Raw genomic sequence first — 12,234 nt, forward strand, 5'->3', positions numbered from 1 at the left:
AGGGCGGGTCTTTGCAACGCGGAGGTCTCCCATCTGAGTTTTCTCGGTGTTTAATCATTTTAACTTTTGGAAGAACATCTCAAACTGACCACAAATGCTATGAATGAAAGTAGAGGTGGCATGGGCGGATCTACAGGGGGGCAAGGGGGGGGCAGCTGACCCCCCAATATAGAGCCCCCCAGCTGCCCCCCTAACTTTGTTGATCCAAAAGCTGTACCTGTAAAAACAACCTGCCACTATGTTCACAGGCTTCTCAAAACAATACATTTACCAAAAGGTTGCAATTTAGTTTTTTATTTTTAATGTATTATTTGCCACCGTCCCTCAAATACTTAGCTACGCCCCTGATTCAAACGTGCAGAGCGCAGTTCGCGCTCAGTCTGTCTGACACACCCACACACACAGTCTGCAGCGTCGCGGTGGCTCTGTAGTGTGCAAACCAACTGGAGAGACTGAGCTGTCCCAGGGCATCTGAAGGTGAAGTGACTTTTACCAGGTGTAGTTTAAACACACGTTTCACTTAAAAGTTACATTTGTAGTCAATATCTGCTAAAGACGATTAGCAAAAACAGCGAGTGTGTCGGTCAAATCCTTCCCTCGGGATTTGTAAGAGCACTCTTCCCTTTGATTAATGTTAAGAAAAAAACAGCTTAATAAAAAAATACAAAATATTTTTTGTATCCATAACGTTAACTGATGGTAACCGTTATGCCGCCGTTACGTTACAACACGCAGGCTACAGTGTTGATTTGATTAGCTGAGCAGTCCTATAAATCCAATTCCTCTCAGATATCGCAGCAATAAAACCAGGTTATAACTGGGGAAATAACAAATACAATAGAATTAAGTAGTCTAAACATAACTGGTGTGTGAGTGTGATAAATCTTTCTCATTTATATTTGTTGTATAGGCTATACTACAATACATATATATATATATATATATATAGGTATAGGTATTGTAGTATATGCTACCTAACTAAGTTCCATGGCCCTACAGTGTAGGCTAATGAAATACAAGGATAACCAGAGGTTTTCACATATTGACTTTTGCATGCAAATATTACTTCATAGGCCTAGCCATGAAAAGGAAGGCTAAAAGTGGGGATATAACCAGCTTTTTTGCAAAGAAAATTCCAACAAGTACACAAGAGGAAGAGCGCAAGGGAAATGAGGGAGAAGGCAGTAAACTGGAGAGCCCAGGAGGGTCAGTGCAGGAAAAGACTGAAGGAGACACAGAAATAAGTGACAAAGAAGAGGAAATACATGAAGGAGACACAGAAATGAGTGAAGGAAATGAGGAAATAAGTGCAGGAGCTGAGGAAAAAGAAGAATCAGTGAGAGATAAAGAGGAGGCTCCAGATTCAGAGAGAGGAACAGACGCAGGGAATGATCAGGAGGAGGAGGAAGATGACAGAGAGGAAGAGGGTAGACCTGAAATTCTCCCTGGACCACATGGTATGTTTTTATTCTTCTTCTATATAAATTGCCATACAGAGGGATAATATATGTAATGCCACATATGCATTAGCTATGTCCATGTACTGTTCAATTGCATTAGATCATATTTGGCACGCTTTGTTTTTTAAGATATATCAAAATGCAAAGGTGATGCAGCAGTGCAGCCTGATTTAAAGACATTTAAAGACACCACATGGTGTGGTTCAGGAGAGCTTCCTTGAGTACCAGAATTTAGAGCACTTAGATGCAGTAAGTTTGACAGAGAAAATTATTTCATGTCTAGAAAAGTATGGACTGGAATACAAAGAGAATCTGGTAGGCCAAGGCTATGATGGGGCTGCAGTCATGAGTGGCAGGTGCTCTGGGGTCCAAACAAGGGTTAAAGAAGTTGCCAAACATGCATTTTATGTTCACTGCAGGGCACATTGTTTGAATCTTGTCATTGTGGACAGTGTAAAAAATGTCCCAGAATCTGCATGTTTTTTTCACTTTGCTGGAAAGACTGTACACATTCATGTCAGGCTCATATGTTCACATTAAGTTGATGGATGTTCAAAAAGAAATGTTCAGTGGTGTGCCACCACGAGAACTTCCTAGGCTAAGTGACACTAGATGGGCCTGTCGCTATGCTGCATGTAGAAACCTTATGGACAGGCTGCCTGCAGTAATAAGAGTGCTGGATGAAATTTCAGATGAGGCTAATCCACAGAGAGCTGTAGACGCAAGAGGACTTCGTTCTCAAATGGATTTTAATTTCATAGGGCTCCTTGCAGTCTTCAGAAAAGTTCTAGGTGAAACTAAGATTTTATCTGAGATGCTCCAGTCAACTAATGTGGACCTTACCAAAGCAGCTGACCTTACTGAAACCCTCAGACAGACATTGGAAGATTATCGTAAAGAGGAGAGCTTTAATGACCTGTGGAGTACAGCAATTGACACATGCAATGGTTGTAACATTTCTACTATTGTCAAATCCAAAAGAACCAAACACACATCTAGGATACTACATAATACTCTTGTAACATCTACACTTGGACAGCAAACACACATTGACAGCAAAGATGCCTTTAGAATAGGTATATTCATTCCCATCATAGACTCAATGATCAGTGAAGTGGACAGGCGCTTTTCTAACTCTAGCAGTAAAATTATGAGGGGTATACAAGCTTTAAACCCATCCAACAATGACTTTTTAAAGGAAGAATTAGTTTTGTTAGTGGCTGAGGAATACGGCTCTGACTGGCAAGACTTAAAAACTGAGATACACCAGGCAAAAAGACTTCTTGAAAGAAGCAGAGCAAACGGCAAAGTAAACCCGTCCAGTCTGACGGAATTTGTGACATTCTTGGTGCCTTTTAAAGAGGTTTTCTTTGAACTTTTTTTCTGCCTGTGCAAGATTGCTATTGTTTTGCCAGTTAGTACTGCTGGGTGTGAGCGAAGCTTTTCCACTTTAAAGCTTGTAAAAACTCACCTGCGCTCAACCATGGCAGATGACCGTTTGAGAAATCTGGCTGTTCTCAGTATTGAGAAACAGCGTGCAAAAGCACTAGATTTAGATAAGTTTGTAAAACGTTTTGCTGCTAAGCACAACAACCGTCGCCTTAAGCTTTCTTAAAGAAATGGCTGACCATGGGTCATTTGTGGTTTCAGGGCATAAGTTTTTAGGTAGAGTATTGACCGCTGTTTCATACTTGTAGTCCACTGCATCTTGGACACAATTATTATAACAAATAAATTAAAGGGATTTTGCTTGTTAGACTTTTACTTTTCAAAAGATGCAGGCTTTGCTTATTCTGTTTTGAATTTAAAAGAAAAACTTTGTAGTGTGTAAGGGCATGATTAAACAACAACTACTGTAGTTTAAAAGTGTTTTGTGTTTATTTGGTTAAAGCAGCTCACATATAAGGATTCCCATGTACCGTCTACTTCTGCCACCCTGCCAAGACCTCTTGCCACCCCTTTGCCCCCCCATGTAAAATTTTCTAGATCCGCCACTGAGCGGTGGTGAAAGATTTTCTTTGGATTTATGTGAATCAGAAGGTCAGAAAGTTCAGTGACTAGAACAGCTGACAACAACTTCCCTCAGTAAGCAGTCTGTTGCTGCTCCTCCAGCTAATTAATGAATTATTTCCACCTGTAGCCATGTCGCCTGTCAGTGTTTATTCCCTCACTTCCAGTACTTTGGCTGATAAACGCAGCAACTAACTGCTGTCAGAGCGGCTGTCAGTCAGTATGCAGCAGCCTCCACCTCATGAGGAGCTGAACCAGGACACTCGTTAAAAAAAACGACTAGGATTTTGATGCATACAGATTATTAAGGAAACTACATCAAAAATAAACAAATAAACTGCAGCTACAACGTGGACTGGAGAACGGGTTCTAACTGTGTGAGACCAGAGAAAGGCGATTCTCAGAGTTTTTGTAGTTATTTGTTATTTTTACACGGAGTGGAGCGTGATGTGAAGCGACACTGTAGAAGCGAGTCGCACCAGAAACATGTTAAATAGACTCCTGTGAATCTATGGACTCATTTTACTCCAACCCAAAACACCTGCCAGACAGATAAGCTAAACCAGCCAAGATTACCTTAAACAATATTTAACTTAGCAGAAGTTTAATAAATTTTTTTTAATGTTCTTTAAAAGCAAGTTACATTTTTTTCTGATAAACTTTAAGCAATTTTATTAAACTTCTTAAAAATGGAACCTCCAATCCATGGATTATCTATACCTTCTTTTCCGTACAGGTGTTACATCATGCCGTATCTGATTGGAAAAAGCGGCTTGACGTAACACAGGGTCGTGGAGGAGCTGGTGACTCTCCAGCAGTCAACGAGCGAGAGGTGGGGACACAGAGTCCATCCTGGACATGTCACTGGGCTAAAATATAACCGTTTTTATAAACTTCAAAAAAAAGTTAATGCCTTTTTCTAAACTCACGAGTTGTGATAATTAATTGGTCAGCAATAACGGGCAAAGCAGAGACTGATTATTGTAATGTGCGATCTGTGTCGTGTTGGTTTTGTGTCCCTCTTTGTACATGGCTGTTGTTGGCCTTGTATGGTCATAGGATTGATTTATATTGAATGTGACAATGGAGTTAATGTACAGGTGTGAAGAAGATGATGTAATGATAGCCTCGTGAGACCATCCTGATCTCGCGAGCTTTCAAGGTTTCACTCGCAGATCAGTCTGGCTACTCTCCGTTAAAGAAAATTTGGAACCGTTCACCAAACGAACGTCCAATCAGCGTTGGCTTTGAGTCAATCTCAAAAGGTGTGACGCAACGAGAAGCGCGACAGTTCAGTCTAAAGAACATGGCGGCTTCAGCCGATGAAACTAGCGTTAGCGTGGCTATCGAGCAAGTTTTATCGGAATTACAGAGTATTTCTTTGCTGAGCTAACGAGCCTTTACCTGCAGCAGCAAGAGTAGCTTGGCTTGTGGTTGTGTTTTCGTCGTCGCTCGTAACAGAGCGACGACGAAGCATGTTGACGAGTACGTCATATGCTTCGTTGATCTGATTGGTTTATTTGGCTTGTCTATCACCAACATAGGCCAATCAGCTAACCAGTATTTTCGCCCCTTCCCAAAATTACTTCAACGGAAGGTTTCCAGATGGATATGCGAAGCAAATCTATCTGGCGGCATCAGGTTAATGTAATGATGCAAGCTGCTGTCTTTTGAATTAGCTGCAGTTTATGGAGGGTTTTCCGGGGGACAAGGAGGGAAGGGTTTTGAAATTGTAAAGTGGAAAGGTGAGTCGACTGTGGACCAGTTTGGCAAAAGTGTGAAGGAAGAACTTGCTTGATGCTGTAAATATGAAAGTTAACCAGGTAATATTATGGATGTGGAAAGTGAAGGAGAGGATGGAGAGGGCTGTCAAGGATGGCGCCAAGGCTCTGAAGCTGAAAGGTGGAGAGATACAGGAATTGTCAATGGAACTACCAGATTTGGTTAAAGTGGACTTTGCACAATAAGCAAATGAGGTTACTAAGGTGGCATGACGTCCACGGCCCAGGAATATATGGGCTGACTAGAAATTTTTTCAGTCAAATTGAATATTTTTGCTTTAACCCCTGAATATTATGTATTTATATTAATACATGTCTTGTGTCCTTCACATTTGTAAATTAATTTTTTTTGTTTGTTTTTAAAGAGTATTAATACCTTTTCTGCTCAAAGCGGTTAAAGTAAACTAATACCCACTCCCGAGTCCCGACAGTAGATGGCGTAAGTTTAAAAACAATAGTCTAACCTACTGGACCTAGCTAGCTACCTGAAAGGGCACCTGCTAGCTAACTTTTGAAATGATCCCCCCCTCTGTTTTTTTTGCAAATCGCACACTGTGTATATATATATATATATATATATATATATATATATATATATACACATACATATATATACACATACAATTTTTTTTATTTCCCTTTTTTTCCCTAGCGCTTATTTTTAGCCGGCACACAACGTTTTCCATTGATTCACCTTCAACACACCATCTTTTCCTTTTTTTTAAATATATATATATATATATATATATATATATATATATATATATATATATATATATATATGTATATATAATATTTATTATAATAATATTTTAAATTACTGGATCAATCTGATGCATAAACTTTCCATCCCCTCTGGGATTTCCCTTCTACTTTGTCCTGAACCCATCCTATTTACTTTTGCTTTGTGTTTCCAAACCTTCCAGGACCTTAATCCTGTTTCTTTTTTTTTATACCTTTCAGGACTTAAACCTGTTTTTCGTTTACTTCTGCTTCCATGACGGACTGAAAACCGCTCGTTTTGCTTCGAGGAACTTAAACCTCTCGATTTTACTTTTCAGGGAACTTTTAATCACCCGTAACAAGGGACTTAAACCCTGAACGACAGACTTTAACCGGTCGTTTTACACTTACTTGATTTGGTTTGCTTTCTTCTTCGGCTGTATCCTGTCAATCCCTCGTTGGCGAAAGGAGTTACCCTATGATGCTGGCACAGCGAGGAAATTACCTACTGGGACTTTCAACGGGTCCTTGATTCAGACCACTGGTGGGTTTCAGCGTGTCCGCGAGTTGATATGTTGGGATCCGGCTCACGGCACCAGGCTGTTAGGGTTATAATAAATAACCCATTTTATCCTAGGACGAAAACCACACAAATACAAGTTTAGACTCTTCAGCAGTAACAGGGCAGAAGGGCCAGAAGCGACCTGTTTCATCACATTCTTGGCTCATCTGCGCCGAGCCACCTGCTTCTCACTGCTATTATTATCAACTTCAAAGAAGGGACAAGGGGGGGTTTAAAACATGGGGTTTGGTACTCAAAGAGGTGTAGGATTAACATTCGTTATCTGGGAGAAGCATCTGTTCTTCCTGTGTGAAGTTAAAACAATAGAACATTGCTGCAAGTCAGCTCTTTAAACAGACTAAATGCTTGTAACTTAATAAAAAGAAAATGATTACATTCACATATTTCTAACAGTGTGAGGTGCTTTGAGTGGTTAGTATGACTGGAAAGTGCTATATGAGTTCAGTCCATGTACTATTTAGTATGTATATATGGAAATGCAACCCATTTGCAAAGCCCCAGGTTTCTCAAAAGCCTGGGGGTTTGGACTGGCAATGGAAGAGGGACTATTGTTATCACTTTTTTCCTAGCTGCGAGCCGCCGTTGTTTTCAGAATCCAAACAGTGGCTTCTCTGATACGTCACGTCTACGAAAATGACACCCGGCGGTCCTGAACGGACCTATTTTATGTGATATTGAAATCCCTCCCAATGGCAGCGAGTGCAGATGGATGTGTGGGTCAGTGAGTCCATGTCTCACTCACTCTTAGCATATAGCTTAATGTCATCCATGTACAAGAGGTGGCTGAGTCGATATCCATAGTTAGACTTGTTGATTATTTGGCTGAAGAGGTTCAGGTCTACGCAGAACAGCAGAGGGTACAGAGCATCTCCTTGGTATATTTTCGTAATTTAATGGAGATTTGTGCAAGTCCTCAAAGGTGGTTTTCCACAGCCTCATGGAGTTTGCATTGAAGGCTCTCAGTGATGTTGCCCTTGTACAACTTCAGGCATTTCAGTGTGTGGTATTTGGTCATAGGCTTTCTTATAATCAATCCAAGTAGTTTAGGGTTAGGGGTTATCCCATTTAACAGATTAAATATACACTCACCGGCCACTTTATTAGGTACCCCATGCTAGTAACGGGTTGGACCCCCTTTTGCCTTTAGAACTGCCTCAATTCTTCATGGCATAGATTCAACAAGGTGCTGGAAGCATTCCTCAGGGAGTTTGGTCCATATTGACATGATGGCATCACACAGTTGCCGCAGATTAGTCGGCTGCACATCCATGATGCGAATCTCCCGTTCCACCACATCCCAAAGATGCTCTATTGGATGGAGATCTGGTGACTGTGGAGGCCATTTGAGTACAGCGAACTCATTGTCATGTTCAAGAAACCAGTCTGAGATGATTCCAGCTTTATGACATGGCGCATTATCCTGCTGAAAGTAGCCATCAGAAGTTGGTTACATTGTGGTCATAAAGGGATGGCCATGGTCAGCAACAATACTCAGGTAGGCTGTGGAGTTGCAACGATGCTCAATTGGTACCAAGGGGCCCAAAGAGTGCCAAGAAAATATTCCCCACACCATGACACCACCACCACCAGACTGAACCGTTGATACAAGGCAGGATGGATCCATGCATTCATGTTGTAGACGCCAAATTCTGACCCTACCATCCGACTGTCGCAGCAGAAATCGAGACTCATCAGACCAGGCAACGTTTTTCCAATATTCTATTGTCCAATTTCGATGAGCTTGTGCAAATTGTAGCCTCAGTTTCCTGTTCTTAGCTGAAAGGAGTGGCACCCAATGTGGTCTTCTGCTGCTGTAGCCCATCTGCCTCAAAGTTCGACGTACTGTGCGTTCAGAGATGCTCTTCTGCCCACCTTGGTTGTAACGGATGGTTATTTGAGTCACTGTTGCCCTTCTATCAGCTCGAACCAGTCTGGCCATTCTCCTCTGACCTCTGGCATCAACAAGGCATTTCCGCCCACAGAACTGCCGCTCACTGGATGTTTTTTCTTTTTCGGACCATTCTCTGTAAACCCTAGAGATGGTTGTGCGTGAAAATCCCAGTAGATTAGCAGTTTCTGAAATACTCAGACCTGCCCTTCTGGCACCAACAATCATGCCACGTTCAAAGTCACTCAAATCACCTTTCTTCCCCATACTGATGCTCGGTTTGAACTGCAGGAGATTATCTTGACCATGTCTACATGCCTAAATGCACTGATTTGCCGCCATGTGATTGGCTGCTTAGAAATTAAGTGTTAACGAGCAGTTGGACAGGTGTACCTAATAAAGTGGCCGGTGAGTGTACAATATGGTATTGACAAAAAGAAATTCTTAGAATATCAACTAAATAAATCCATATTAAAAATGATTTAAGATCAATGAAGTTGGTCTACAACTGGCATTAAATGTATTACCGTTGTTTGATATACCCCCCCCCCCCCAAATAAATATTGTTGTCTAGATTATACAGGACATTGTCTAAATTAGATGATTCCATATCTTCTTCTGTTATAAACATGTTCATATATATATATATATATATATATATATATATATATATATATATATATATATATATATATATATATATATAAATGTTTAACAGAAAGGGCATACAAGTATTTTAGAATGTTTTCCCCCTTGATGTCCATTTGCTTGTTTTGAAGGAAATACTTTGATTCATGTTTTTGTCTTATTTATTTATTTATACATTTTTTTTTCTATTTTTGAATGGGATTTATAATTAAGGAATCATTATAACACACTGTATAATTTACACAACAGGGATTTAATGTTGTAGTCAGAGGTCTTTTTTCTCTTTTTTAACTTTTTTACCACATTTTGCAACACAAAGGATGTATTTCAGGAACAAATTAGAACAATGGCTGAAGAAGTGAGCTTTTTGGGTGATAACTTCTCAGCATCCTCACCATCAGCATCTCAGGATCAGAAATGATGCCGTTTCCTTGGCCTTTACTCTGTTACACCCTTTCACAACTGCCCCCCACAAGAAGGCCAGATGTTCTTGATCTTGATTTCCTGAGGTCAAGAATTTATATGTTAACTTTCTCAACTGCTGATTAGGTGCTTGATGAGTGAATATTCTAGATGAAACTCATCAATTTCTTTACTTTGTGTTAAATTCTCACATTTCTGTATAGGACCAACCTTTTTTTCCAGATTTCTTTCTAATTAAAGGTTCAAATTAATCATAGATTTGTAACTAACAAGAAGGCTTACATTAAGAGAACTTTCCTGAGGTTTTATCAGACCAATGTTAAAAGTCAATATTTTCAATAATTAAAATAACATCACTGACACTATTAGCATGAAATCTACATAGCTTTATTTTATGCAGTTAAAAATGTACAATTAGCACATGTCCATGATCCTCCTCATGCTCATGAACCTTGTGCCTCCATATCCCATCTCCCTGAAGCTCCTGTACTCTCCAGGCCTCAGGTACATCATCCTGCCTCTGAAGTGGGGCTGCTCATACATCAGCCAGTGGCCGTCCATCACGTGGCAGGACATGCAGTCAGACATACGGTAGCGGTCCATAATGGAGTCACAGTCATCCATCATCTCGTACATCTGACCCCCGAAGTTCTCCCTCTCATAGATCCTCATCCTGTAGGATCCCCTGTACTGTTGCAAGGAATAAAAAGATAAATAAAATTCCAGTTTCTGGTTTACCCAGTCATAGAAGATAATGACTTATTGCTTAATACCTACCGAGGGGATCATACGACAAGACCTGATTTCACTACTAAAGCCCATCATGCTCATGTAGTCAGCGTACTCGCCCCTCCTCATGAAGTACTGGTTTCCCATGTAGTTGGGACGGTCGTAGACCATGAAGCAGCCACTCTCCACCCTGCAGGAGTGACACCTGCTCAGGTAGGAGGACATGTCAGAGCAGTCGCTCATGCACTCATAGGAGCGACCCTGGAAGTTCCTGTCCTCGTAAAAGATGATCTAAAAAGGTTTTCAGAAAGCACAGCCACTATTAAACTCTACCAGGTACACCCTTCTAAATAATCTATCATTTAACGATTGTTCCAAATATTTACCTTGCCCATGGTGGTTGTTGTGGCTGGTCAGGTCTCTCAGAGAACTGTAGTTGAACTGATACCCTGCCTGCCTGAAAATGTTATATTTATACCTCGCAGGAGACAAAGACAGTGTATCCCTCTATTGTTCAAATTCATGAGCTGGCAAACTACTATTGAGGCCTATAGCATTTTGAGTAGTCCTAGCAGTAGGGCCATGACCTTTGTTTAGCAAATAATTTTTTTCTAGCAATAGTTTCAGTCTATAATTGAGTACCTAATGAATGAATGAAAAGTTATTCCAAATGGCAGATAAAATAAGACTTTGCTCTAATGTTTATAACTGTAAATAAAAATTGCAGTTTAATGTTTGTGACTGTAAATATAGAGAAAAGTGTTTTTTATTTTTTGTTATATTACTTGTACAAAGGGCCATGACCTTTGTTTAGCAAATAATTTTTTTCTAGCAATAGTTTCAGTCTATAATTGAGTACCTAATGAATGAATGAAAAGTTATTCCAAATGGCAGATAAAATAAGACTTTGCTCTAATGTTTATAACTGTAAATAAAAATTGTAGTTTAATGTTTGTGACTGTAAATATAGAGAAAAGTGTTTTTTATTTTTGTTATATTACTTGTACATTCAGGAATATTTAGCATTTTGGCCACAGACTGCACACAAATATGTAATGTTATGACATAAGGTTTGTACAGTGGGGTCATGTAAACCCACAATCCTTATGTTAGATGAACTCTGTACAGCTGATCTGAGATCCTTTAGGTAGGGTTCTATGTTTTTTTTCTAAATAGCAATAATGATTCTAACTTTAGCAACAATCTGATATTAGCTGTTGCACAAAAAAACACTAAATTTTATGTACAGCTTATATGTGTCATAAGCATAAAGTTTTTTTGTACTTCTGGCCAGGGAAAAAAATGTGAAAAAAAATGAAATTGATTACTTCTACAAGCACTGATTATCTAGCCTCATTCAGTTTGTTAGTAATGGACTTGTTGAGCTAGTTAGAGGAAATCAGATGACTACCAGCTCAGCATACTAAGCATGAGCCTAAACAGGTTATAGGTATAATTATAAAGAAGCCCCAACAATTCAACTAGCCTCCTCATGGATGCAAAACATTCACATGACTTTAGATTCTGCAATAATGGTGATTTTTTTTTACTTTAAAAGATGAGAAAATGATCAGGTTAATTCAGGTTCACTTGATCTACTCAACCTGTGACTAGCTGAATAATACATAGCCCCCATTTATACATATTTTTTCAGAGTTTTGTGAGTGCAATTGGATGAATGTGGCTCTAGTTAAAAAAAAATTGTATGGTCAGATGACAAAAAAAAGACCTACATTTCGTCCATTTAACATTTAAAATTATATTGTATAATAGGGCTGATGTCAGTGGAAAGTCTTAAAGATTTTAGTTCACTTATGAGAGTGGGTTTCTACTCTTAAGATGTCATCAGCCTTTTTCCTGCAGAATAATTAGCATCACCTATCTGTCAATTAAAATATTATTCAACATTATTAGGTTGGTATTAACTGTAGCTATTTTTGGAAAATGTTTATTGCAGAAATACAACCAAAACCAAAATCCCAAGAAACT

General features: G+C 39.5%; 1 protein-coding gene and 1 long non-coding RNA gene across 2 annotated transcripts in view; one reads left to right on the top strand and one right to left on the bottom strand.

Annotated features, from left to right (window-relative positions):
• Positions 1-231: 231 nt before the first annotated feature.
• The window catches only part of LOC110367605, an 82,131-nt gene continuing 70,128 nt past the window's right edge, over positions 232-12,234 (top strand). The window contains exon 1 of the long non-coding RNA XR_004931342.1: positions 232-477. This is a non-coding gene — a long non-coding RNA (uncharacterized LOC110367605). The remainder of the gene's footprint in view (positions 478-12,234) is intronic.
• On the bottom strand, positions 9,888-10,700 carry LOC105922256 (gamma-crystallin M3). The gene is made up of 3 exons (XM_012858146.3): positions 10,632-10,700; positions 10,294-10,536; positions 9,888-10,206 (listed from the first exon to the last, which is right to left on the bottom strand). Exons 1-3 carry the CDS (start codon positions 10,638-10,640, stop codon positions 9,931-9,933), a joined length of 528 nt encoding a protein of 175 aa, XP_012713600.1. The 5' UTR covers positions 10,641-10,700; the 3' UTR covers positions 9,888-9,930.

This window comes from Fundulus heteroclitus, chromosome 7 (assembly GCF_011125445.2).
Source record: "Fundulus heteroclitus isolate FHET01 chromosome 7, MU-UCD_Fhet_4.1, whole genome shotgun sequence".
Taxonomy (NCBI): domain Eukaryota; kingdom Metazoa; phylum Chordata; class Actinopteri; order Cyprinodontiformes; family Fundulidae; genus Fundulus; species Fundulus heteroclitus.